This window comes from Castor canadensis, chromosome 13 (genome assembly GCF_047511655.1).
Source record: "Castor canadensis chromosome 13, mCasCan1.hap1v2, whole genome shotgun sequence".
NCBI classification, from domain to species: Eukaryota; Metazoa; Chordata; class Mammalia; order Rodentia; family Castoridae; genus Castor; species Castor canadensis.
The window spans coordinates 8,426,427-8,453,199 of NC_133398.1; the positions used below are offsets into that span (position 1 = coordinate 8,426,427).

General features: G+C 50.4%; 4 protein-coding genes and 1 non-coding gene across 15 annotated transcripts in view; 2 read left to right on the forward strand and 3 right to left on the reverse strand.

Annotated features, from left to right (window-relative positions):
- Positions 1 to 1,171, reverse strand: part of Lrsam1 (leucine rich repeat and sterile alpha motif containing 1) — a 31,625-nt gene extending 30,454 nt beyond the window's left edge. For 3 of the 7 annotated variants that reach the window (XM_074053147.1, XM_074053151.1, XM_074053146.1), the window contains exons 1-2: positions 1,091 to 1,171; positions 593 to 716 (exon numbers count right to left, since the gene is read on the reverse strand). The gene's annotated coding sequence lies outside the window, so the exon portion shown is untranslated. Of the gene's footprint in view, positions 1 to 145; positions 359 to 592; positions 824 to 1,090 lie in introns of all 7 variants that reach the window. The other 4 variants (XM_020173784.2, XM_074053148.1, XM_074053149.1 and 1 more) reach the window with 3 other exon arrangements.
- Positions 1,172 to 1,204: 33 nt separating this feature from the next.
- Rpl12 (ribosomal protein L12) lies at positions 1,205 to 4,829 on the forward strand. The gene is made up of 7 exons (XM_020173792.2): positions 1,205 to 1,366; positions 1,736 to 1,809; positions 2,921 to 3,019; positions 3,421 to 3,502; positions 4,043 to 4,129; positions 4,525 to 4,637; positions 4,775 to 4,829. The coding sequence occupies exons 1-7, from the start codon at positions 1,330 to 1,332 to the stop codon at positions 4,778 to 4,780; spliced, it is 498 nt and encodes a 165-aa protein (XP_020029381.1). The 5' UTR covers positions 1,205 to 1,329; the 3' UTR covers positions 4,781 to 4,829.
- Positions 2,251 to 15,925, reverse strand: Znf79 (zinc finger protein 79). The gene is given in 6 exon segments (XM_074053157.1): positions 2,251 to 6,957; positions 6,960 to 7,009; positions 7,697 to 7,793; positions 8,083 to 8,209; positions 10,100 to 10,188; positions 13,487 to 15,925. Coding segments are annotated over 6 exon segments (1,479 nt in total). The 5' UTR covers positions 13,503 to 15,925; the 3' UTR covers positions 2,251 to 5,857.
- On the forward strand, positions 3,841 to 3,969 carry LOC141415972 (small nucleolar RNA SNORA65). The gene has a single exon (XR_012440913.1). It is a non-coding gene; the product is annotated as a small nucleolar RNA SNORA65 (small nucleolar RNA).
- Positions 15,926 to 17,108: 1,183 nt separating the features above from the next.
- Positions 17,109 to 26,773, reverse strand: Slc2a8 (solute carrier family 2 member 8). Of its 5 annotated transcripts, none has more exons than XM_020173793.2 (10): positions 26,627 to 26,773; positions 26,368 to 26,530; positions 25,974 to 26,180; positions 24,654 to 24,753; positions 21,551 to 21,750; positions 20,657 to 20,800; positions 20,462 to 20,570; positions 19,652 to 19,825; positions 19,121 to 19,266; positions 17,109 to 17,680 (listed from the first exon to the last, which is right to left on the reverse strand). In XM_020173793.2, the coding sequence occupies exons 1-10, from the start codon at positions 26,680 to 26,682 to the stop codon at positions 17,543 to 17,545; spliced, it is 1,437 nt and encodes a 478-aa protein (XP_020029382.2). In that variant the 5' UTR covers positions 26,683 to 26,773; the 3' UTR covers positions 17,109 to 17,542. The 5 variants fall into 5 exon arrangements, 4 of the variants coding, with proteins under 4 accessions (XP_020029382.2, XP_073909256.1, XP_020029383.1 ...); XM_074053155.1 differs by having other exon boundaries at positions 20,657 to 20,803; XM_020173794.2 differs by lacking the exon at positions 19,121 to 19,266.

Below are 26,773 nucleotides of genomic sequence, written 5' to 3' on the forward strand. Positions count from 1 at the left end.
CCATTTGAGCCACTCCTCCAGCCCCTGTCAACTGTGTCACTTTTGATTTGCCTCTTAGAACCTTAGTTTCCTTATCCATGATGTGTAATGATACTATCAACACTGGGTTCTGGGAGGATTCAATGATTTCATATACGCACAATACCTGGCAAAGAATGCTCAACAAACAGAAGCCACGAAACACTGCACATGGACAAACTGTTCCGGGCACTACAGGAGCCAGGGAGAAGAGGGTCAGAGGACACACACTGGATCCTCAGGACAGGTATTGATCACAGGTTTCCACCCTTGGGTGTGGGCTGTCTGGGGAGGCTGCCAAACCTGCAGATCCGGCAGGGAGCTCTCCTCACCCACCTGCCTATAGGGATGGAGAATGGTCTAAAAATGTCCCCATCCCTCCCTCTTGCATAGTGCTTACCCTTCTGCACCCCAATGATTAGCCCTCCCAACCTTCTCCCCAGTGACCACAGCTCCTCCATCCTTCCTGGTTCAGCTCTTTCCGATATGCTTCCCGATGTCCTCTCCTCAACATCCAGTCCAGATAGGGAGGACCGCACCCATCGTTCCTTGGCTGGACTGGGCAGTGGCTAACCTGGCTTTGTGGCCGGAGAGGTCTCCGACGTTCCGGTGATCACTCCGAGGGCTTGGTCATGCACGCGGGGTCGCGGATCACCCGCACGGGCTCTGCGGACCCAGAGTCCGGTCTCCTCCAGCAGCTGGGGACCGAAACTCAGAATCTCAGAAAGTCATGCAGACCAGGATGACGAAGTCGGAGACTCAGAACCGCGGAATCGCAGAATGAAGAGTTGGGCTACATTTAGACCTGAATAGATTGTTTGGAGAACTAAAATGGACACAGCGTGGAAGGGTTAAAAGAGGATTAAGATCTCTCAGGTTCTGAGGTCCCGAAATAGGGGTGCGGACCCCTCCGGGGAGGGGCGGGGCTCTGGGATTGGGTGCCAGGGACCCCGGAGCAATGCTCATGATAAGGGAGCGTGAGGAATGAGGATCCAGGACCTCAGGAGGAGCCCCTCTTCTCTGAATGCCCCCGGGCTAAATGCCCCGGACCCCACTTGGGACCCCAGCTCACCCAGGTATCCGGCTTCCACCATTCAGCACCAGGCGACTGCCCACAAAAAACATGGCAGTAAGGGCGTCGCTCAGAGGCAGGGCGGAGCCAGAAGTTATCGCGAGAGCCGCGCTTTCCTGTCTATATCCGGCGTGGTCCGAGGGCTTCCGGTCTCTGGTCTTTCGGCTTGGAGGAGGCAAAGGTGCAACTTTCTTCGGTCGTCCCGAATCCGGGTTCATCCGACACCGGCCACCTCCACCATGCCGCCCAAGTTCGACCCCAACGAGATCAAAGTCGGTGCGTGCCCTAGCTGCAGCCGGGGCTGCGGATGGAGCCCCCCTCCAGCCCGCTGCCCGTCTGGCCTTCGGCCCCCGCCACGTGCCTTCCCCTGCCGGCCTCTAGGGCCGTGCTTCCTAGGGGCCGTCGGGCGCTGGGCTGCTCTGCCGGGCCTCGTCCTTTTTGGGCCTCACTTGTAAATGGGGAGGGAGGAACGGACGACCCGGCGGCCTTGCAGCCCGCACGCCTTCGGGTAAGGCCTGTCCCCGGGCGGTGTCCATTCGACCGGTTCGCCGCGGCCGGGGCTCGGTTTTGCAGTCCAAGCCCGAGGGAGGGTCGGGTGCCTGCCCTCGCGCCCCCGCAGAGGCTCTAATCTGTACTCTCTCCCAGTGTACCTGAGGTGCACCGGTGGCGAGGTCGGCGCCACATCTGCCTTGGCCCCTAAGATCGGTCCCTTGGGTCTGGTAAGTCACCCCGCGCATGGCCGCTTGCTTATTTGAGAGTAGGGATAGGCTCAGACGTTCGGTCCTCGGCACCCCCGACTATCCTTAAGCTACTGATTTGGCACTGGTTAATAGCCCGCTTGTCACGTACTGGAGTTTGAAGTTAGGGGCTATACCTAGAGCCACTCCACCAGCCCTTTTTTGTGATAGGAATTTTTCCCAGATAGGGGCTCGCTAACTATTTAGGCTGGCTTCCAATTACGATTGCCCTGATTGCTGCCTCTTGAAAAGCTAGGATTATAGGTGTGAGCCACTGGCTGCACGTGTCCCTTAGCTGCAGCCTTTGGGTGCTAGGAGGTCAAGTTGTGAGAGCTCTGAAAGGGTGGAGGGGCATAGTGATGCCCAATGACAGGCTTAGGAATTTCAGGTGCCTGCTCTGAGATGAAAGCACAGGTAAACAGCAGAGGTCAGAAAGATTTTATTTGTAGAGAATTTACTGTATACCGGGGAATGCAGGGGGACCCGGAAACCGGTGATCTCGTGGGTCAGGATGGGGAGGGGGTTTTATAGCCTATTTTTGCATTGCCTGATGGTGGAGATGCCTTTCAGATGTGGAGGGCGTTTCCTTGACCTCCCTCGGTCTGTCCTTCAATAGTGACATTGGGCAGCCTGTTTAGCCGGTGTCCTGGTGGGGAAAGTGGGCCACACTCTGGGATCAAATGGGGTGTGGGTGGACTTCTGGTGAGTATAGGGGCTTGCATTTCCAAATATCATTAGGTCTTCAATTCTTGGACAGTGATAAGTTGTCCCAAGTGTGTTTTCCCTTTGGTCTTGCTATGCTGCCTTGGCCCTTAGCTGAGCTGGTACTTGAGCCTATTCTGTTTGGGCTGACAAAGGAGTTTTAAAATAGATAATACCAAGATCCCCACCTCACAGTTGGGCAAGACTCATTTCCCCATTTAATGCCAAGGTGAGTGTCTTGATTGGCTTGGTACACTAAGGTGCTTCTGTTACCTGCGTGCTGGATAAAGAAAGTTTGTGGTTTTGGCAAGTGACTAGAACTGGCAAGTTTTAAGACACGTTCAATTTAGGACTTTGGGCACCCTTGGTTATATAACTTTTGTTTCTGCAGTCTCCAAAAAAGGTTGGTGATGACATTGCCAAAGCAACTGGTGATTGGAAGGGTCTGAGGATTACAGTGAAACTGACCATTCAGAACAGACAGGCCCAGGTATTTGCTTGTGTTGGGTTTGTCTGTGGGAAGGCCTTGTCAGTGGTGTGGTCCTAGGGCAAAGACAAGGGTTCAGATATTCAGCCTTATCACTTTTTTTTGTGTATGTGGTTCTGGGGCTTCAACATGGTCTTCATTGAACCACTCCACCAGCCCTTTTTTTTTTTCTTCCCCGGGATAGAAATTGATCCTCCTGATCTATGCCTCTTGGGTAGCTAGGATTACAGTGTGAGGCACTGGTGCCCAGTGGGCAGAACACTTAACATCTTTCAGGCTAAGAATGGGTTTTAAGCATGTGCAGTAATCTTAACCTTTTGGCCCATGGTCTCTGAGGGCTTATATAGAAGTATTGGTCGTTGGAGGTAAGGGAGGGCAAATTCACATCAAGAATCTCTTGGCAGATTGAGGTTGTGCCTTCTGCCTCCGCCCTGATCATCAAAGCCCTCAAGGAGCCCCCAAGAGACAGGAAGAAACAGAAGAACAGTGAGTTGGCTTTTTGCTAGATTTGTTTTCCTGGTGGTTGGTTATTGATATTATATATCAAATGTTTGCTAAATGCCTGATTGTTTCCTGTTTAATGAAGCCTGGAGTGCATGTGAACTGGGTTGGGTAAAGGAAGTCTGTCAAAAAGTGCCATGTGGTGTTCTTAGTATCTGGGGGCAGGTCCTCAGGCATACAGAAAATCTGTAGAGCAACTGAGAACAGTGACTTGAAATCAGGACAGTTAAGGACTGCCTGACACTGAACCCTTAACTCCAGCACTTTAAACTTGTTTCTCATCCCTAAAACACCAATTTCAGGCTTGGGTTTGCCCTTAGCCACCCGCCACTGCACCTGACCAGTTCTGTTGGCTGGTGCAATCCAGTGGTGAGCTGATAGTAAACCCAGCTTTTAGGAAACAGGGTTATTCTTCATGTGGATGATTCTGTGCCGAAAGCATGGGAACAGCTGAGAAAGAAGTAATGGAGGGAATTGTGTTATTTTCTGGTCAGATTGTGTAAACTGCTGTTTTCTTTTCTGCAGTTAAACACAGCGGAAACATCACCTTTGATGAAATTGTCAACATTGCCCGACAGATGCGTCACCGATCATTAGCCAGAGAACTTTCTGGTAAGAGAAAGGAAATGTATAACCACCTTAACTAATTTGGGGTGTTTAACATTCTTGCCACTTGAAGGAAACAACAAGGTACGATGTTTTCTAGCTTCAAAAGAAGGGCTGGGTATCAAGAAACCCATGGAAGTGGACTCAGGGCTGAAGCAGCTGGACAGAGCATTTGGTATTAGATAGTAAGGGAGTGGGACTTCATTCCTCCGCTTGCCTGCTGTGAAACTTCCATGGTGTTCTTGGGTTTGTTTTTGTTTTTGTTTTTTTTGCTATACTGGGTTTTGAAACTTGGGGCCACTTGGTTAGGCAGGCACTTCACTTGAGCCATTCTGCCAGCTTTCAAAACCTGAGGGTTGTGGGGAACAGTGAGCCCTTCTGATGTCACCATGTAATTTTAGGAACAATTAAAGAGATCCTGGGCACTGCACAGTCTGTGGGCTGCAATGTCGATGGCCGTCACCCTCATGACATCATAGATGACATCAACAGTGGTGCAGTGGAATGCCCAGCTGTAAGTGACTTCACTTGGTTAAGAGGGGCAAGAGCTGGAGTAGGAGCAGCTAATGTGTTCCTGGAGATTAGTCAGTACTGGGGTGAGAGAATCACTGAACTCTCCTTTGCTGATAGAGCTTTTTCTCTTTCCCACAGAGTTAAGAAGTACAAAAGAAAATGTTTCAATAAATCATCTGGGCTTCTACCTTGAGGGAGCTGGTTCATTGTGGGTTGCTCAGTGGGGACCATGGTGGCGGAACCTGTAAAGTATGCTGGGTGACAAGCCTGGTGGGTAAGAGACTGTACTGTGTGGAACAAGCTCTGAAAAGACATGGAAAGGAAAGGTACTTTTGTAGGCATGTAAACATTCTGGGCCAGAAAGAAAACAGTTCAGCATGGACACACGGGAGAACAGCTCTCCAACCCAGACCTCTTCCATTCGTGGGTGGGTTGGGGGCCCAAGAACCAGAGGGTCTTTGCAAACCAGGCCTCAGAACCACAGGACAAAGAAACATGACAAGTCCTCAGTAGTTGTATGGCACCTATTGCTTACCTCTTTTCCTGATGGAGTAGTTAAACTAAGCAAGTAGAGCTTACTCTACCATGCTTCATCTAATCTTTGTTTTCCTTTTGACTCTGTGCTTACCCTCTCAGACACAGGCATTGAAACAGACTCCTCCTGGGCAGCTTGAAGCACTGCCTAAAAGGGACTCTTGGTACCATAAAAGGGAGTTGAAAATGGTTCCCCCATTTAATTGTGGAAACCTGTTAAATAGCATTAGCCCCCACATTGGGTTATAAGAGTGTGCCATATATCACCTGTGTTTTGACTGCTTTAAACTTACTTGGCCCAGACTTCCCTTTCCCTGCATGCAAGGAGGAAATTAGTATTGCCAAAATACCTGGCCTTGACAGGTGTTCTTCACTTATTTTGAATAAACCAAGGCTTCTGGAGTACATGCCACAGAGATTGGGCTCAGTGAGGAAAAGACTGTAATGCAATTGGGAGTTCCATATGGATCCTTGATATTTACTGAAGATGCTAAACAGAAAGCTCTTAAGCTTCTACCTGAGCATGGGAAGTTGAGATTGAAGTATTTATTAAAGGTGCTTTTGCATGTGGCTGTCCTCTGGATTGTAAAGTTAGCTATTCCCAGATGCTCTGGGCCATCAGCAGTTACCAGATCTGACTTGAGGTGACCTGTCATGTCTGAGGCGTTCCACCAGTTACGTTCCAAGTTATTCTCCAGCATGGATTCTCTGGTGTCTAATGAAGGTAGAGCTACACCTGAAAGCCTTCCTGCACTCACTGCATCTGTAGGGCTTCTCTCCAGTGTGGATCCTCTGGTGCTGACGAAGGGACGAGCTCTGGTTAAATGCTTTTCCACACTCAACACACTCGTAGGGTTTTTCTCCAGTGTGAGTTATGTGATGTCGGATAAGGGCTGAGCTCTCACCGAATAATTTCCCACACTTGTTACATTTATGTGGCTTCTCCCCGCCATGGATCTTTTGGTGAATTACAAGATTGGTGCTTTGACTGAAAGCCTTCCCACACTCAGTACACTGGTAGGGCTTCTCCCCTGTGTGTGTCCGCTGGTGGTTGGTGAGGTTTGCACTCTGGCTGAAGGCCTTCCCACACACAGTACACTTGTAAGGTTTTTCCCCAGTGTGGATCCTCTGGTGCTGAATGAAGGCTGCACAGTAGCTGAAGGCCTTGCCACACTCACTGCACTGGTAGGGCCTTTCTCCAGTGTGTGTCCGCTGGTGGCTGGTGAGGTTTGCACTGTGCCTAAAAGACTTGCCACAGTTGCTGCATTTGTAGGGCTTCTCCCCAGTGTGGATCCTCTGGTGCTGAACAAGGGCTGAACAGTCACTGAAGGCCTTCTCACACCCGCTGCACTTGTAGGGCTTTTCTCCTGTGTGTGTCCGCTGGTGTTTAGTGAGGTTTGCATTCTGGCTGAAGGCTCTCCCACACTCACTGCATTTGTAGGGTTTCTCTCCAGTGTGGATCCTCTGGTGCTGAATAAGTGAGGAGCTCTGGCTGAAGGCCTTCCCACATGCATTGCATTCATAGGCCTTTTCCCCGGTGTGGTTCTTCTGGTGCTGAGAAAGGGAAGAGCAGTAGCTGAAGGCTTTGCCACACTCGCTGCACCTGTGAGGCTTAATCAGCTCTGAATTCTGGAAGCTTGTGGAGCACACTTCACGTTTCCAAGGCCTTGCTCCCATAGGCACTCTCCCTCGTGGAGAAAGGACTGGTCTCAGACTGAATCTCCGACCTTGTTCACTGTGCCTGTGCTCTAGCTCTCCATGGGGCATCTCTACCTGTGTGTCTTGCACGATCCTTCAGGAAGGGTTGGCCCTGCTGGAGGTTCAATCACAGTTTTCCAGTCTGAAAAACAGAAAAGCACCTGGCTCTATAGTACTCCCTTGGAGGAACAAATAAAAGGCTGAAGGAGTCAGCTGGATTTGGTGACTACCCTTTTCACCCAGAACATTTCTGTTCCAAACCAAGAGAGGGAGTGGGTTCTGATCCTCCCCCAACCTAGATGTGTCTTGCCTAATCTGTGACAGTCCTGCTTTTGCCACCCATTGCCTTGTGATTGTTTTTTGTTTTGGGCAATCTTACTAGTTATAAGTTGATTTAAGGAAACCAGTGTCAAGTAAAATGAGGTTCTTTGATCTACTAAATGTAGCAAATTTCAAGATACTTATTCTAGAGAGTTGGTTTACAAAGGATACTGTACAGTGGGTTTGCTCATTCACTGCAGTAAAGGTGGGAGCCTGAAAACTTAAGTGAGGTGAACCAGGTAGTGTGCCAGGTCAGCCAGCAAAGATAACTGTGTTACCATCAAGAGAATGGGTACTCTTCAGGGTCTAGTGACATCACACATGCCTCAATCCTCCCAGCCCTGAGACTTGTGAGGTAAGTGAGTTTTGCAGTTGGGCTTTGCTTGAGATCCTAGCCTTGCACTCCTTGCCAGCTGTGAGACTTTTGGCCAGTGAGCTAACCTCATCTTGATATCATTGCATAAATGGTGGTTCTTTTACAGTAATCAGATGTATTAATGTGTTTCAGAGGGACTCTGCTTTCTCACATCTTTATCCTCCATAATCCGTGGGCCTTCCCTTAGTTCCAACTGGGAGTTTGTGCCAGGTTGAGAAACTGGAAGTCCTAATCAAGACAAAAGTCTCTAGGATTGTATTAAGGACAGTCACCTAGAACTTGAGAGAGCACAGGAAAAATGTTTGTTGGACCCTTACTTATGGAGGAGCTGACCCAACGCTGGAAATGACAGAATGAGGATATCCTACCTTGGGTGAAGCAGAGTGAATCTGCCTACTGGACCACACAGACTTCCCACTAGGAACATAAAGAGAATAAATAGGATTTCTTTGGCCCACCACAATCCTCAGCACCGTTCACAGTGGGTTTTTAGGATTCTTAATCCTACCTCCCTTACCCAGCAGGACCAGGCTTCTGGGCTTTCCTTGAGTCCCCTCCTTAGGCCTGTCCTGCAGAGCAGGGAAGGCAGAGCTCCACCCATCCTGGGTAAAAGCCACAGTCATGCTGCTGAAGGGTGCAGAGTCCTGAAAAGACAAGCAAATGCCTTAAAATGCCTTTTAGGGTCTAGGGGTAGGGATGACAGGGTGGTAATGTTAGTAGCTTAAGGAGAGCTAGAAAAGTCTTGAGTGCTCAAGAAAAGCGTTTACTAATCGCTTTTTTATGTCTCTGACATGCACAAAAAGTTGAAACGCACTCTTCACATTAATCATTCCAATAGACTTAAATACAAACTGTAAAAGAAGCAGTTGGGCCAAAATAGGTGCCTGGGAGTTAAATGCAGAAAATTTACAATGTGTTCATAACAGTGAGTAATCAAGTAGAAATACCAAATGTGAAAGTTAAAATTTTGGGAACACTGACAGCCAAAAAAGCAGAAGAGCCAGTTTTATACAACTGAGTGTAGTATGTATCAAAGAGATAATAGGGGAGGAAGGACAGGGAGACCAAAGAAAAGCACCACCAAGCTGGTTTAGGAGGTTGGCAAGAGAGAATCACCAGGAGTAGAGTCTCGCAAGGGAGAAAGTACTTGTAATCTGGCAAATAGCAAGTAGTCCATATTCAGAATGCAAAGAACCTTCTAATTAATATGAGCTCTGTGTGTGGGGGGGGGGGTTGATGTGAAATTTCAAGTGTCACTGAATACACTAGATGTACACCTACATGTGAAAATTGTGAGATCTGAGAATGAATCAAACAAACATGGGAAGAAGGGGCTTGTCAATGAGTTTTTGAGCCCACAGGTTTAAAGTGGAAGATAACGCATGTGTGGATATTTCATACCAGTGGAGTTTAGGAGAGATGTGGGTAGAAGATGAAAAGCTGTTTAGACCTCAAACCTCCAGCCAGCTACAATCCCGCAGGAGAACTCTGGGTTTCAGGCCAGCATGGGATCTATTTCAACAACAAAAACAGGTACCACCTCTGCAGTGTACCCTCTGCTAGAGACTTGGAGTGGGGTAACCAGGTAGAGAGGCGAGACTAGCAATTATCTTCTAGCCAGGTTACATATGAACATCTAACATGATAGTCAGAAAGCCCTGCTCTAACTTGCTATTGTCTGTTCCCAGACCAGGACTGAACTTCAGTTAAACCTAAAGGCCCAGTTGCTTTTTTCTTTCATGTAAAAGCTGAAGTATTAAAAATAAGTTTAAAATAGTTGAACTGCACTGGTATTTTGTGTTACGACATGCACTATACTCGAAACATAGGCTGCTGAATGGGCAAACCAATTCAAGGGGCTGGCGCGGTGCACACATCCCTGCTACTGCGGAGGCAGAGGTGAGGATCCCTCTGTAGCCTCAACAAGTTTGAGACCCTGCCTGAAAAAACTACAAGGGCTTGTAGCAAGCACAAGGCCCTGAATTCACTGTCTAGTACTACCAAGCAAAAAAACATCTAAGATCAAATTTGGAATATCTTTGAGAAAAAAAAAGGCCCCAAACATTCAATGTAAATAAAGAATGAAAAAAGCTGTTTTCATCTCAAGAGATAAAGTGAATTTTAAAGCATAGAGTTGTTGAGGGACCTGAAGAGTCCGTGTTTTAAAAGTGAAAAGTCTTACCTAAACAAGTAAAGAATAAAGAGGAGCAGACAGTTGATAATCTCACAAGAATATTCAAATGATTTTATGGAATGCCCTTTCTGAAATGGGAGAATGTTTATAAACTTCTACTTGGAAATAGGAAGGTTACAGAGTAGAACCAACCCACTTCAGGACAAAACAAAGGCCACACTCAATGTTACGGTGTTATACGGTGTAATACCTCTGGGCTTAAGGGTGACTTGTTTTCTGCATTTTCCAGGAGTCTGTAGTGAGTGTGGACTACTTTTATAATTGGGATAGGAAAACCTCAAACTATTAATATTAGAAAAAATAAAAAGGTGGTCTTATAGCGAGTCCGTTTCCAACTTACAGGAGGCCCAGCTGTAAGGAGACCAGTAGCCATTCCTTCCTCTCTGATGCTTTGCTCTAGGGGAAGGGCAGCATCTGGAGAAGGCGGTGCTAGGGGAAGAAAAACAAAGCATGAAAGTCTGCAGCTACTAGATGCCCCCACACACCCCGTAGGAGCACCCACAAAAAGGGGCTTCAAAGGTACCAGGGCACTTGAACTGAATTGGCAGTGGGATGTAAATTTTCCCATTCCCTCTGATGTCAGATCTATCAACTCATTCAGATGTAGGGATGTATTAAAGTGTAACAGTTCCAAGTATCTAAGAGCCACCACCAAGCAGTGTGCAAGTCACATAACCTCTCTAGCTCATTTTTCTCACCTGTTGGGTTTTTTTTTTTTTTTTCCCCAGTACTGGGGTTTGAACTCAGGGCCTCATGCTTGCTAGGCAGGCATCTCACCTGTTATATACAGGTGAATCTGCTGATAATGCCTAGCATGTACGTGTACAGGTTATAAATGCTACCTACTAATTTTTTGGAGAAAGCAATTCTGCAAATACAAGACATTTAGGATTCATCCCAGGAATGTGAAGTTGGCTCAACATACTAAAATCTCATTAGCACACTACTGTATGGATGATAGCAAAGAAAAGAACCCAACATGATTGTCTTACTGGGCAATCAACACTTTTTCATGATAAAAAAAGCTGGGTGTGGTGGATCACACCTGTAATTCTTGCTACTCAGGAGATGGAGATTGGGAGGACTGCAGTTTGAGATCAGCAAAAGTATTGAGACCCCATCAATAAAAGCTGGGCCAGGTAGAAGTGTAAATAAGGATCACAGTCCAGGGTAGCCCTGGCATAAATGCAAGACCCTATATGAGAGAAAACGCTAAACTAGAAGTAGGAAATTTCAACTTGATAATGAGATGTTGCATTAACTGAAGGGGGCGCTGTTTCTCACGTTCTCTCTTCTTAGTTATTACTGGACTTAACTGGGGGCAACTGGAAATTTTAGAAAAGATATAGGGCAGACAGAAATTTTGGGTCAGGTGTGTTGTACACTTGGCTGGAGACACACAACCCTCATTGCTTCTTTATTTTGATTCTTTAAGGCCTTGCTTCTTGCAGTTCTTTAAAACCTTGCTTTTAAACTTTCCTTAGGCTCTCACTGTCCCATGTTTGCTCTTAGCTTATCTTGAGTTTAATTGCCCCCAGGCTTGCACTGTCCCATCTCTCTAGCTTTTTTTTAAAGCCTTGGTGCTCAAACAGCCGCACCTATAACCCACATATGCTTAATTCTTAAAGTCTTGGTCCTTAGACTCTCACTGTGCCCTGTCTCATGTTCTCTTTGGCTTTAGCTGTCCTAAGGCCAATGTAGGAAGTTCTTTCTCAGCTTTGCTTTCTGAAGCCTATGTTAAAGTTCTCAGTGCAGACTTTGTCAACCCCTCTTTAGCATTTTCCCTTCAATAATTATTTTCCTTTCCAAAGGCTTCCCACACCAAAAGCAAAAGCCCCTCTTCCTCCTTCAGGGGTCTTTTATAGCGGCAAACAGGATGGAGCCATTTGAAGGGGCGTGGCATTGTAACAGGAGAAACCTGTGTTCCTGCTTCTCTGAAGGAAGCTCTGGAGACACAGCTGTTCTGCCTGTCCCTGTTTTGTGGGCCAAGGTCTGTGCCTGTCTTGGCCTACAGGTAAAAGCAATTAACTGTATTTCGCCTTGCTTGTGTCCAGTTCTTATAGGCTTAGTCTGCTCCCCACAGTTAACCTTATACTTAATGGTGAAGGTTGAAAGCTTTTCCTCTCTTAAGATCAAGAATAAGACAAGATTTATGTTCCTACCACATCTATTCAGTATTATGCTGGAGATTCTAGCTAGGCAATTAAACAAAAAGATAAAGACATTAAGATCTGAAAGGAAAAAATAAAACTATTTACAGATGACATGATTTTGTATCTGAAAATCTGAAATAACCCATGAAAAACTATTACAGCTAGTAAGCCTACCAAGATTACAGGATGTAAGATGAACTCCTAAAAATCAGTTCTATTTCTATAATACTGATGAACAACCCCAAAATAAAACAATTCAATTTTATAAATAGCATCAAAACTAGGAATAAGCTTGACAAAGGCATTAGGGTTTATATACTGAAAACTATAAAACATCATTGGAACAAACAGAAGATCTAAATGAAAAGAAAAACCGTGCTCACAGCTGGGAAGTTTTGTTGTTAGGCACTCTAGCACTTAAGCTATGCTCCCAGCAAGATCTTGTATTGCTGAGATGGAAATAATGTCTAAATTAATCTTTAGACTCAATACAATTCCTATCAAAATGCCAGTGGCATTTTTACAGAAATCATCAAGCTGATTGTAAAATTAACCTGGATATGGGACTACAGGACAGGACCAAATAATCTTGAAGAAAAAAGCTGGAGGATTCACTTGTCACATCAAAACTTCCTACAAAATCAGTCTTAAAAACAGTATGGTACTGGCATAAGGATATACAGAGATCACTGGGATAGAATTGAGACTCTAGAAATAAGTGCCTATATGGGCAATTAATTTTGACAAGGGTTCCAATAAATTAAATGGGGAAGGAATTGTTATTTTAAAAAAATGATCCTGGGGCACCTGGAGACCCACATGTAACAAAAACAAAGACCCCTACCTCACACCACGTACAAGAATTAACTGAAAATATATTGAAGAGCTAAAACTCCTAGAAGAAAATAGGAATAAAATCTCCGTAAACTCAGATTAGGCAATGGTATGACACCAAAAGCACAAGCAGCAAGGGAAAACTAGGTAAGTTGGACTTCCACCAAAATTAAAAATTTTGTACTTCAAAGGACATGATCAAGAAAGTAATAGAAAAACCACAAAGTGAGAGAAAATATTTGCAAACATTTTTTTATTGTGAATTTAGCTTTTATTCAAAATTAAAAGCAAAAAATTTAAACTTAAAAGTTACATAAAAGAAAGTTACTAGAGACAGTCACAAGTTTCAACACATAATTACAAAGTGTTCAGGGCAGCATGAAACCATGACACAGCATGGTGACCTGTGCACCTGCCCTCAAACTCCTGCATTCCAGGCATCGCTGCGGCTTCAAGAAAGGTTGGGAGGACAAGAAATCATGGAGCTCCTGGGTACGCCCCGTTTTCCTTCCCAGGAACCCCCACCCCTACTCACTAAAGGTTTTGATCTATCAGGCATTGGGATAAGAGGCAGAGACTATCGAGGCCTGCATTTTTCTAGTCCCCGAATTCTTAAACAGGATTGTCCCCAACCACATGAGGAAAAGACAAGTGGAGTTGTATTTGGGGCTACGCAGCAGCATCAGTGGGTGAACTAGAACAAGAAGCTGGATCTCCCGCAAACCGTCTACCTTTCTCACCTCCTTCCTCCAGCATGCGGGTACCACTTCGCGCCACCGACTCCCAGCGGTTCCCCGGACGTCGCGTCGCTGCCCGGCTGCGTCAACTCTAGAGGCCTGTCCCGAGCCTGCAGAACTCGGGCAAGAAAGCCACTGCTGGCTTCCAAGATAACGACAGGTGACCGGTAACCGGCCACCTGCCACCGACGAACGGAAAACAGACAAGCTCGCTGCAAAATGCGAAACCCCTACTCTACAGCCAGTGGGGGGGGGGGGGGCTGCTCCTGACAACGGCACTTCCGGTCATGCGCACTTGCTCCGGCCGTTGGACTCCATTTCCCAGGAGTCTCCGCGGGTCTGGTTCTTGGCCAAAGCCTTTTTCTCCAGCCGCTCAGGTTTGTAGTCTGCACTGTTTTCTGGGCCGTATTTCTCAGAGGGATCTCCGCTTGTTCTTCCCCCAGAATCCATTTTCCATAATTATGTAGACCGGGTTCCCCCATAAGTAAACAGGTTGACAAAATGACGGCCATGAAAACAAGATGGCTGCGCCTCATCTTTCAAATTACGACGCATACGCATTCAAGTACATTACGTAACCCAGTTACGTAACCGTGATATCATACCTGGCAATAGGTCTCCACTGTGCGCATGGTCATAGAAAGAGGGAGGCCTGCACCAGAGCAGTGCAGTGTGGACGGATCAGCTCTTACGTCACACTTGCCCTCCGCGCCGCACCCTGCCGTCCATGGCCGCGGAACTCCGACCCAAGGTTTGGCGTCACAGGCAGGGTATTAGGGTGAGGGTCCCCGGTGCCCCGCCGGAGGACCCGTGGCCACCCGGGGCTGCGGCGTGGACGTCGGGCGGCCCCTGAGGAATGGGGCAGGAAGACGCGAGCCGCCGAGGGACGAATGGCGGAAGACCAGCGGCCGAGGGCGGCGAGACGAGGACGCCTCTGCCGGGGAGGCGCGGGCGCGGGAGCGGCTGGAAGCGCGGGGCCGAGCGCGGCGGCGGGAGGACCGGGAGCCGGGGACGCGCAGCTCGCGGGGAAACGCCTGGCGCTTGACCCCGATGGCCCCCGGGGGAGGGCACCAGGGTCCCCTCGGTGGCGGAGTCGGAGTCCGCCGCACACCCCGCACACCGCTCCCGAGCTGCGGTTGTTAGCCAGGTGAAGCCGTCCCCGCCTGGCCCTGCGCCTTTGGGACGCAGGGGGACAGCCCACAGCCATCCCCGTGCCAGATGGAGAAACTGGCCTCCATAACCCTACGTCCCTCGAAAAGAACGCAGGATGCTACGACGGCGGCGTGGAGCTAAGACAAGGGAAGACGAGGAAGAACGGAGTTAAGTTCAAAGACAGCCCTCACAGCCTCCTAACGGAATCACCAGGGCCCAGCGGCCATCTGTGGCGACAGACAGATCAGGGCGACAACTCCACACATGGGGGCGCCTAGAACGGAGCTCCGCGTACACCACACCCAGCACAAGAGAACCACAGCACCGAACCGAGCGGATTCCACACTCGGAGGCAAGGATTTCAACCCTGCTTCAGTGAGTGCTGTACCAAGTGGCGGGAAGGAACTTGGAACTTAGAAAGTGTGATGGTTATGTCTCAACAGAGCCACAGGGTGTCCAGATATTGGTTAAATAGTATCTTGGGTTTTTCTGTGAGGATGTTTTTGGATGACCCTAACATTTAGATTGTAGGCTGAGTGAAGTAGAGTGCCCCACTATGTGGGTGGGCCTCATCCAATCAGTTGAAGGCCAGTATAGAACAAAATGGCTGGCCATCCTGTAAGGAAGGGGAAAGCTTGGAATACTATCTTATCCTGCTTATCAAAGTCACCTGAGTCTCCAGCTGGCCTTCAGGCTGGAATTCCACCATCAGCCCTTCTGGGTCTCCAGCTTGCTGACACACTCTAGACTTCAGGACTTGTCAGTCACCACAATCACACAGCCGACTGAGTCTTTATAACACATCTCTGCACTTACCTTCTGCCTAATACCACAGTTAGACAACTGACCTGACATTCACAAAACACGTCACCACACAACAGGAGGTGCGCACCGCACAGACTCTTCACAAAACACAACACTGTTCTGGGTCATAATATGTCTTGATGCACTGAAAGGATCAAAGTGATTTTAAAACATGATTGGGAAAACAAAACATCTTGTAGATGATCCAAAAGATAAAATTCCACAGCTGGGCCCTGGCGGCTCGTGCCTGTAATCCTAGGTACTCAGAAGGTAGAGATCAGGAGGATTGTGGTTCGAGGCCAGCCTGGGCAAAAACCGAGACCCTATCTCGAAAGTATCCAAACACACACATGCACACAAAGGGCTGGTGGAGTGGCTCAAGCTTACAGTGCCTCGCTAGAAAGTGTGAGGCCCTGAGTTCAAACCCCAGTACCAACAGCAACAAAATTCCAGAACACAGACTTAAAAGATAGACTGAGTGAAAACTGAGAGGTTACCATTCCAGGAAGTACAGTGTCCACCAGCAGTTCCAGGAAGAGGACAGAAAAGTCAGGGCTAGACTGTCAGAATAAGTTTCCAGAAGAAAGCACGGCCATTCAGAATTTCACCACGGCCATTCAGAACTTCACAGAAATGGAAAAAGAAAGATTACATTCATTCTTAGGAAATTTTAAATTGCCAAGGTTACCACAGCTCCTAAAGGAGAAAACTGGTTTACCCGTGAAATAGCGGGCAGCATGGTTTCCATTACCACAAGTGTTACAAAGCCACCTGGAGGGCCGGGTGTGGCTCAGGAAGCCCGCGGTCTCCTGCACGCACTGTTTGACAATGACACTCAAGGGCTCGGAATGGCAGCCTCAGGGACATGTATCCCAGGAAATGAAAACGGAATCCGAGCACCAGTGGAATGAATGTAGGGTTCACTGAACTCAGGTAACAGCTTTGCAGCAGCGCCCAAAGGACGGATTCCACGTCACACGGGGCAGAGACGTCACAGATGGTGGCTGTGTTCTTTATTAATTTTTTTATTAGGAAATACTCATACGGTGGGGGATTCATCGTGACAAGTCCGATTAGGTTTATGGTGTACATCATTTGCATCACACCCTGTCATCTCTCAACATGTTTTGTGAGGTCAAAACAAGGCAATTAAAAGCTTTAGGAAAAAAATCCAATGTCTTTCTTTGGGCAAACCCAAATCCGGCATTATTTTGAACGCGTGATATAAACGGCTGTCAGGAGAGATCTTTTGAGATGGAATGATGATCTTAAGCTATCTCTGGAGAAGGCAGCTGTGACTATTTTATCACTTAGCCAAATAAATGAGTTAATATTTGTAAAGTGCCTAAGACAGTGCTTGACAGATGGTTAACTGCTCCAAAAATAATGTTTTTAGATTTTTTGCAATATGTACTCCTTTGATAATGAATAATGAAAGTAATTTGTAAAATACTTCTGATTCCACTAAAGTCAAATAGAAAAAGGCTTTTTATTCTGGAAACTTAAGGAATTTGAGCCCAAGAAAGGAGCCAGACATGGCCTCCAAGTGCCGAGGGTCAGCGTGGCTGATGTGGAGGTGAACTCACAGGCAGGATGCAGGAGGGCCAGGTTTACGGAAGCAAAGGGAACACCCCCTTCTCAAGCTGGGCACACAGACAGCATGACCTGATTTCTGAGTGAAATCTTTTATTTGGCAAAGTTCCTTCCTAATGATGCAGACACGTGAGCAAACAAGCAGGTGTCCAGGACCTGGCCTCCAAAAGCACCTCCAGTCAGAAATTGGGAGCCAAGAGGCCTCAACTGTCTTCACCTGCTTGAGTGTTGTGACGATGTGCCCAGGGCTGCACAGGATGGCAGAGCTCCTCTGAGCAGTTCGGCGGGTGCAGGGCAGCAGCAGACATGGGACCCAGACCTGGTGAACCTCCCAGCCTGGGTGACTGGACAGGAAGAGGCCCTGAGGCCCAGGCCCAAAGGGTTGTGGTCCTGGGTTCCAGTTCTCCCTGGGCCTGGGGCAGTCAGGGGCTCCAGGCTAAAGCTGAGGCCCAGTTAAGAGTCACAGGCAAGGCCAGCCCAGCTCAGGGGTCACCACACACAGAAAGGCTGTCATCGCCCCTCAAAATGGGCTGTGATTTGTTCCAGAGTCTTTCCTTTGGTTTCAGGGACACAGAACAAAGTGAAAAGGACACTGATGATACAGAAGGCAGAAGCGAGCCAGAAGGCTCCATAGGGCCTGAGGACCTCCTGCAGAGAGAGGAAAGGCCACATGTAGGTGTGGCCAAAGGTCAGGAGGCCCCATACAACCTGAGCAGCACCCCCCTTTGACCTGCCCTGTGGATGCCAGGCCTATTATGTTCCCACCCAGTTCAGTGAGGACTGTCTAGCACCTATCCCACTGCCTGGGCTGAGCACCACCCACTGACTGATCCACGGGTAGAGAAACAGGCTCATGGCCCTAAGGCCAGAGGCACACGACCAAGTGACAGCAGGGTTTTTGTTTTTTTGGGTTTTTTTGCAGTATTGGAGCTTGAACTCAGGACCTACACCTTGGGCCACTCCACTGGCTCCTTTTCGTGAAGGATATTTTTGAGATAGGGTCTCAAAGTATTTGCCTGGGCTGGCTTCGAACCGTGATCCTCTTAATCTCTGCCTCCTGAGGAACTAAGATTGCAAGCAGGAGCCAACACGCCCTGCTGAGAGTAGGGCGCCTCAGGCTTGCATTCAACGCCACCCCTCATCAAGTTCCTGATCCAGCAGGTTCTCTTTATAGTGGCAGGTGGGGGATGGGCACTGTAAGCCACCAGTCGGGGCCACTGGCATGGAGGGAGGGTTGAGCGGCCCCTTTAGAGTCTGTGACCGTCTGAGTTTCAGAGCACAGGCCTTTCACTTCTCAGCTCCCTGTCCTCGGGTTGCTATTTGGTCCTTTTGTGACCTCCTTCTGGGCTTCTTTCACCCCATCCCTTGCTGTCCACCTCTCCCTCTTTCACCAGGCCTGGCCCTGGCCTTCCTGTGTGTTCTCTAAGCAGTCATGCCTGAGCGGGTCCCAGGCCAGCCAAGTGTCCATGCCACCCACCAACCTGCCTCTTGCCACAAAGCAGACCATATCCAGTTCAGTCTCTGGCACCTCAAACAGGCCTGGCCTGGTACATCCCACTGTGGAGGGAACGAATGACTAAACACGTCTTGATTATCTGCTTCAGAGCCTCTCTGATGGCTGGGAGCTGCACGGTGGGGACCACATGTATCAGTCCGGCATGAGATGGCAGCAAAATGGGGGGCTCCCATCAACCTTAAGAGGAAAGTATTGCTACTTTCTATTTTTAGTCAATGAAGCTGGTTCAGAGAGGGTAAGTGTTACACCCAAGATCACACAGCAAGGAAGCCGCCAGTGTGAGACTGGAGCCTGGGCCTGTTGACTCTTACACAAACCATGGGCTCCTGGCCAGCATTCCCGACATTCATTAGTGGGGAAGTCAGGCATGCTGTTCTCCCAGTGAGACAGATTTGGGTTCTTCACCTCACCCTTGACCAAGATGATGGCACCCCAGGCATAGCAGGACCTTGGCCTATATCAAGGCTATGGACCCAGAGTCTTTTGAAACGAAACTAATTTTATAGCTAAAGTAATTTTACAAAGTGCTCCTCTACCAGCTGTTCAAGGGGGACCCACGGGCCTGTACTCACCATGAGACTGCTGAACTCTTTTGTCACCAGGAAGGCCATAAGCCAGTTGGTGAGGACACAGACACCAGTGGCCACACCCTTGACATGCAGAGGAAAGATCTCAGACATGAGCAGCCAGGGGATGGGCCCCCAGCCCACGGCGAAACCTGTGGAAGCAAGGCAGCTTCAGAGTCCACGGGGGCGGGGCTCCTGGGCTAACTGTGAGCCAGGGTGACCCAGCTTCCAGCCTGTGGGCTGAGGGGTGTTGGATTTCTGCCAGATCTTTTCTTCCTGCTATAAGGCCTTGGGCCAGTCTCTGTAAAGTGAATAAGGACGGGGCTGGCTTGTAGGTTGTTGTGGGGATGAAGAAAAAGGGACAAGCAGAGGCTTAGCTTGGTGCCCAGCATGAGGTTAGAGCTATGCACACAGAGGTCGGGCTCTGGGAGAGGGGTGAGGCTCGGTAAGACCAGACTCACTGGAAGCTACAGGCAGCTGGAATGGGCCGATAGGAACGGGGGCCCCGACCCAGCTTCCCCCGGGCCCTCCTCTCACCAGCAATGAAGAGGCACATGCTGCCCACGGCCAACCAGGCCAGCCCCACACTGCCATTGACAGGCTCCACAGAGACAGGCACCAAGAGGTCCACGTGGGAGGAGTTGCCCGTGCCACCCTGGGTCAGCTTGAAGTAGGTGCCGAAGGCGCTTGTGCTGAACACCATGACCACACCTGCAGGCAGGGGGTGGGGGAAATTTCCCAGGGGGCTGAGTAACCGCTGAGAGGAAGGCGGGGCTCTCTGGGAGCAGCCAGTGGGTATTCTGGCACCTTGGCCCCGGGAGCCCTGCTTGATAGTACCTTACCATCTGACCTTGGGACCTCAGACCTCAGCAAGTGCTGAGAAGTTCCCAGAAAGACCCTCCCTGCCTGCGGGCACATGAGCAATGACGGACAGTGGTCTTCACAGTGTCAGCGGGCACCAAGTGTGTGGCTGAGTCCAGAACCTCCCTTGTGCAGATCAGTCGTCCTGATTCGCCCAGACGCCCTGAGGAAAGTTCTGCTGTCTTCCCCTTCCATAGAGTGGGAGACGGAGGCTCAGGGAAAACCACTTGCTCTAAAGGACCGCAAGCTTCAGAGTCACACCACCTCCCTGGCTCTCAGTTTCCCTGTGTGAGCTGGGCCTTCTTGCAGACTCACTGGAGAACGATAGCTTAGTAAAGAGCTGCTGCTAAGTCACAGCCTCAATAGCTGCGAGCTTTGGCCTCATCAGTGCTCAGCTGTCCTCCTTTGCAGCCTGGTGGCCTTGGAAAAGCCTTAGTCTGGAGCACCCTATATGCACAGGGCTGACTCTTCACCACCAGGCCTCACCTGACAAGGTTAGAAGCAGCCTCCGTCCTGCTCTGTCCATGATGAGGGCCGCAACAGCTGTGAACAGAACCTGGATGATGCCCACGGTGACTGAGGCCAGGCTGCTGTCCTAGGGGAGGGGGTAGAGGAGGGCTGGTGAGCAGGCCAGCCACAGATGGAGCCCTCTTGGTCGTCTGGATGAAGCAGGCTTCTTACCTTGAACTTGGCCGCCTCAAAGATGGTCTCTGCATAGAACATGATGGCATTGACCCCTGACAGCTGCTGGAAGGCCATGAGTGAAATGCCGATGACAAAGGGCTTGTAGATGCCAGGGTGCCTCAGCAGGGCCAGCTGGAAGCCCTGCTTGATGGAGACTGGCCATCAGTGCTTCTCTCCACCCTGTTCCAAGGGCCCCCTCTTTGAGTCCACTGTCCTAGGCTCAGTGGAGGGGAGCAAGCCTCAGTTCCTGTTCCAGCCTCAACTGTAGCCTAGAGTGTGCAAGCAAGCCCCTGCAGCCCTGGGCCTCCCAATTTGTGAGTAAGACCAGCCTTACCTCCCCATGGCTCTTTCTGAATGGTTGGGGAAGCCACAAAGAGATTCCAGGACTTGGGCAAAGAACAGTTTGTTCCCCGAGTCCCAGCCACCTTCACTGCACTTGGTGCTCACCTTGGGCCTGGCAGTGGCTGAGTGCCCTCCTGAGGATTCACTCAGCACCACTACAAAGCACCTGCCAGGACTCCCATTTTACAGATGAAGAAACTAAGGCTCAAATATAGGAGGGTCACACCTCTGGGAAGTGGCCGAGTTTGTCTCTAAACCCCACTCTGACCCGTCTCCCCTGCCATATAACTCCCGGTTCAGTCCGAGACCTTAGCTCTGCATCTGTATTTCCCCTTCTCAGGCTTGGTCTTTCTGTTCTTGGGACAGTAGGAATCAAGAGGAGGCTAGGACTCAGCTGAGTGGGGCCCTAGTGTCCCCCACTTGCTCAGACACAGGACAGCACTGGTTCTTGCTGAGGGCGGAGGGTGCCACCCCCAGGTGTGTGGCCTTGGGAACAGACTATGCTATCTGCCTGATTGTCTCCCCCCAGCTCCGGCTCCCGCCTCTCACCTGGTGCTCGGCCCCGATGGGGGGCTCTTCCCAGCCCTGTTCAGAGCCCCACAGGAACTGCAGGGCGGCCATGGCCTCCTGGCGCTTGTGCTGAGTGAGGAGGAAGCGGGGGGTCTCGGGCATGCAACACATGAGCAGCAGCATGAGGGAGGGGGGCCCACAGCCCAGCACGGCCAGCCAGCGCCACTCCAGGACCCAGCCTGGGGGGACAGAGCCAGGGTGAGCCACCCCCAGGGACTCAGCTTCAGAGGCGGGGACCTCGCCACCTCTGCTTAGCTGTCTGCACATTTGTTAATGACACTGTCATCACTATTACTGTTCATGACACAGACATCACGGGCCAGCTACTGCCGCGTGGGACATCGACACACGCATCCCATCTATGCGGTAAAATAGACCAGTGCCACCCAATGACGTTTCGGACGGTGATGGGACTGCACAAGACGAATCTCTTAACATAACGGAACTGAAAAATTCCCGTCACCTAGCAATGCATCGTAGCCGTGCTAAGGTACTGCGGTGTGTTGCGTGTTTGTGGTGCTGGTGTAAACTAACTGCTGCACTGCCAGTGCCAACTACAAAGTACACAATACCTAATAGATGACTCTTACTAGCTGGGCGCTGGTGGCTCACACCTATAATCCTAGCTACTTGAGAGGCTGAGATTGGGAGATTCGTGGTTTGAGGCTAGCCTGGGCAAATAGTTCATGAGACCCCATCTCCAAAATATCCAGAGCAAAAGGGACTGGAGGTGTGGCTCAAGTAGAAAAGTGCCTGCTTTGCAAAGTGCCAAGTCCTGAGTTCAAACCCCAGTCCCACAAAAAAAAAAAAATGACTCCTGATATATGTATGTGTTGTAATTTTTTTTTTTTATCATTTTGCAGTGTACCCCTACTTGCAAAAAAAAAAAAAAAAAAAAAAGGATTCTGTGGGTCTGCCATATTAACGCAATGCTGTCAGCAGTCTCATACAGCTTGTGGATGCCCAGGGCCCCTCGAGCTCTGCCCCCAGCTCTTTTGTTTTTGAGATAGGATCTCGATGACTTTGCCCAGGTTGACCTCAGACTCTAGATTCTCATCTCAGCTGCCTGAGCAGGTGGGATTGCAGACGTGTACAACCATGCCCAGCTTTACCATGTCTCTTGATTGTCCGGTGATTAACCCTGACCTTCTAGGTTTCTGGAAGTATACTCTGATATGTTCACACAATGACAAAACTGCCTAATGCTGCAGTCCTCAGAACTTGTCCTTGTTGAGCAACTGGTGACTGTAAATACCCTTGAGACAATGAGGAGCTGGCTCCATATTGCCACGGAGCCACGTGGCACTGTTTGTGTGGAGTCAGAAGTGGGAGAGAAGACGCACATTCCTCAGGCACAACTTCTCTGGGGGCCACCACGCAGCAGGCCTGGCTGCTCCTCCAGTGAGAAACAGGGACAGTCGGGAGACCTTCTGGTGGGCATGCTCTCCAGTCACCACTGCCTGAGGGTTCAGTCACTTAACTGATTGTCACAGTATAAATGAAATTAAAGGGGTGGTGGGATTTGGAAGACACAGGAAGAATGTAAGCACAAAACCAAAGAGTTTTCTAACAAAGGGACCCAGGAAGTAGTGAGTTTAGGGCACTAATTTTTAATTTTCCTACCCTCAGTTCCCTGTGGAAAACAGCTCAGTCGTAGCCATGGTTTTGTTTTATGCTGGGGTGGTGGTGTCCATACTTGCTATCACAATAAGGTGTAGATGAGTCACAGCTGCTCTATAACAGCTAGTTATTGAGGCACCACTGCCCCCAAGTGAAGCAAAGGTGTTGCCATGCCACTGTGGGGTAACAGCTAACACACTTCTGGACCAACTTCAGACAGCCATCAGTAAAAGAGGCAGTAGAAGCACTGGGTGCAGATGAGAAGCACTGGGGGTGCTGCAGTGATGCACACGGGATACCTGTTCCCCAGACTAAGAAGGGCAAAGTCTGCGCACAGTGGGGACTCTGGCTCACTGCAGGGTTCCTGCTGGCAAGATTCTGAATTGAAGGTTGGGGGCATAGCTCAAGTGGCAAAGCACTTGCTTAGCATTCACAAGGCCCTGGGTTTGATCCCCAGCACCGCAAAAAAACAAAACAAAACAAAACAAAAAACAGCTGAGGTGGTGGCCTCGTGTCTGTAATCCCCAGCAGGATGGAGAATTTGAGGTCAAAAAATAAGAAAAATAAAGAACTTGAGGTCAGCCTGGGATACATAGTAAGACCCTGTCTCAAAAAAAAAAAAAATTCTGAATTGATCAGGGTGATAAGTGGGTTAAAAAAATAAAGAAAGAGAGCTGAGAATGTGGCTCAGTAGTAGAGCACTTGCCTAACATGCACCAGTACCTCAGGTTCGATCCCCAGCACCACAAAAAATAAAAATAAAATAATTCTTTAAAAAAATAAAGACTAAGGACCCATGTGTCATTCAATTCTCATTTGGGACCTGCTGTCAGGAACTTTTCGTGTACCATTTAATCTGTTCCCTAAGAGCTTGGCCCAGGTGGGGTTATCTTCATTTAAAGGTAGGAAACAGGCTCCCAGGGACAGTGAGACTTGGCCAAGGTCACACTGCTGGTAGCAGGACTGTCAGGTTGACACTTGCCCTCTTTCCAGTCATTTCTAATAAGAACATGTCTTTGAAGCTTCCCTAGGCTGTCCGAGCTGCCCCCAGGGTCCCAGGGAACTGGCTCCTTTATGTAGCACTTCACTGGCACTGTGAATCCACTGTGGACATGCTTGGCCCCTGGAGCTCCTGGGCTGACCATTTCTAAAGTGCTCCTCCCTTCCCCCACACCAGAATCCTCTAATGTCCCTGCACAGTAAGGGACTGACCTAACCAGTGGACCCTCCCCACACTACTGCAGTGGGCATCTGAGAAGGACCACCTTCTGCAGCTCTCCTCAGAACCCAGTCACGAGTCCTACATATCCCAAGGTCCCAGGGGGATAGTCTGGAACCTGGCAACTTGGCCATCAGCTGTGTGATCTCAGGCAAGCTCCTGCCCTCTGAACCTCAGTTTCCACATCTACAAATTGGTCACATGGCCAATAACAGGGATCAAAAGACATCACACAAACTATACCTGCCAGGTAGGCCAGGAGGATGCCAATGACGACCATCAGCTGCACACAGGAGCCAAGCAGACCCCGGACTGCTGGGTAGGCGATCTCTGAGATGTATACCTGTCAATAATTAACACAGGTCTTTACTTGGGGTCCATGTGTTCTTAAAAACTGAAAGGCCTCATCCGTTCTGAGCTAAGGGGAGCCACACTGGTGCTGCAGGCCCATCAGCCCCTAACTGCAGCACCTCAAATCAGCAGAGCCCTCCCCAGGCTCCCCCAGCAGGCGATATGCAGCAGGTATTTCAGGGTTACGGCGTGGCTGCTGTGTATGAGGGGCAGGTGAGGACGCAGCCTCTCAGACACTCGCTCAATGCACACAAACACGGGGTAAGACTCAGACTCTCAGGCAGTAGGTCTGGAGTGGGGCCAACTTTCTGCCCTGCTGACCAGGTCCAGGGGCCTTGTAGGGTGCTGATGGTACTCAGCTGTGAAACACAGGAACTCCCCACCTCAACCACTACCAGGGGCAAAGCTCCCACCACTCCCAACCTCTGAGACCAGGGGCCACCAGGGGGTCACCTGCACTTACAGGTTATTCAATATGTCATGCTCATGACTGAGACAGTGTTTCTACCCAGTAAAAAAAACAAGGAAAAACAAAACAAAACAAAATCTACCAGCCTCCCTGTCGGCCAGTGTTGCCTGCATATGCAGAGTGAGTGAGCGGTGCGAGGGGTGCCCAGGGAGGGTTCAGAGACGATTCTTTCAACCTCCAGGGAGGAGGGGGTGGGTGGTCCTCCAAGCATGGGGCCACAGGAGCTGGCCGGTCACCTAGCAATCTTAGCTGCCAAGGTCCAAGTCCTTCCACAGAGGATGCCAGGGCCAGGGGCTTCCCCAGCAGTCTCCCCCAACCCTCACACCCACCTCCTGAGTAACGCCACAAGCGCCATTTTTACAGAGGAAGAAAGTGAGATGGGCTGTGGCCAGTAAGTGACCCTGCTGTGTGGTCTGCAAAGTGACTGAGTCAGGAGAAGGTCAGGAACTGGCTGTGACCACAGAAGCCAGCAGTCTTGGCCCCAGGGACAAACGAGAACAGGATTTTCCTGCTAAGTAGAGGTGGTCAGTGACCTGAAGATAGGGGGATTTAAGCAATAGCAAGAGGCGCTGCTGACCAACAGGTGCCATCATTTTGCAGAGCAAAAGAGGCACAGCCGAGCCTCCTGGGAGGCTCAGTTTCATCTGAAAAACGGAGGTGATAACAGACTCCTTCCCAGGGCGTGGCGAGGGCTGGGGAGATGACGTCTTATCATGGAGGCTCCAGCCGGGGGAGACACTCACCGGGGCCACCAAGGAGGCGACGCCGCAGGCCAGGCCGGTGAGGAGGCGGCCCCCGAGCACCATCCACACGTCCTGCGCCGCGGCGATGACCGCAAAGCCGACCACGAAGGGCACGGCGCAGAGCAGGAGGCTCAGCTTGCGGCCCGCGCGGTCCACGAGCCAGCCGCCCAGCACGCCCCCCGCCGCGGCGCCCAGGGTCACGATGGCCTGGGGGCGGGGCGGCCGCGGGCTGAGTGCGGGGCGCCCGTGCTCGCCCCCCGCCCCGCGGCCTGGGAAGGAAGGGGGTGGGGTGTGGGGGTCCCGGGCTGTGGTCGGGGCAGGGGAGACCCCGGGTAGAGGATCAGGACAGACACAGTGGACGGTCAATGGAGTGGGCGCGGGGCGGGGCTCTCACCCCAAACCAGGAGGCCGAAGTGTCATCGAGGCGCGGGGCCGGGGGCGCAGCACGCCGTAGGCTCGGGATGGCCGGGGAGCTGTAGCCGAGCGCGAAACCGAAGCTGAGCGGGCCCAGGGCAGCCGCAAAGGCGGCGAGGAAGACCCGGCGGCCGCGGGGAGCGCTGCGGGGACAGGGCAGAGAGTGAGTGGCGCGGCTGGGAGGCCTCGGAGGGCGAGCCTGCGTCCCCCCGGCCGCCCCCCCACCCCATCCCGCTCACCTGTCTCCCGGCGGTCTCAGCAGCGGCTGGGTTTCCTCCGGGTCCTCGGGCGTCATATCAGAGTCCAACGCGAGCCCGGCCAGGTCTGATGTCCGAACCGCCGCCGCTGTGGCAAATGCTGCCTTGCTAGCGACTTCAGCAGCGCGG

Excerpts from the sequence above, each read along its gene's own strand:
- Rpl12 (XM_020173792.2), top strand. The coding sequence starts at position 1,330 with ATGCCGCCCAAGTTCGACCCCAACGAGATCAAAGTCG. Across the intron at positions 1,367-1,735 it reads CCCCAACGAGATCAAAGTCG|TGTACCTGAGGTGCACCGGT; the intron begins GTGCGTGCCCTA and ends ACTCTCTCCCAG. Across the intron at positions 1,810-2,920 it reads AGATCGGTCCCTTGGGTCTG|TCTCCAAAAAAGGTTGGTGA; the intron begins GTAAGTCACCCC and ends TTGTTTCTGCAG.
- Slc2a8 (XM_074053155.1), bottom strand. The coding sequence starts at position 26,682 with ATGACGCCCGAGGACCCGGAGGAAACCCAGCCGCTGCTGAGACCGCCG. Across the intron at positions 26,531-26,626 it reads CTGAGACCGCCGGGAGACAG|CGCTCCCCGCGGCCGCCGGG; the intron begins GTGAGCGGGATG and ends CTGTCCCCGCAG. Across the intron at positions 20,571-20,656 it reads TTGAGGCGGCCAAGTTCAAG|GACAGCAGCCTGGCCTCAGT; the intron begins GTAAGAAGCCTG and ends CCCCTCCCCTAG.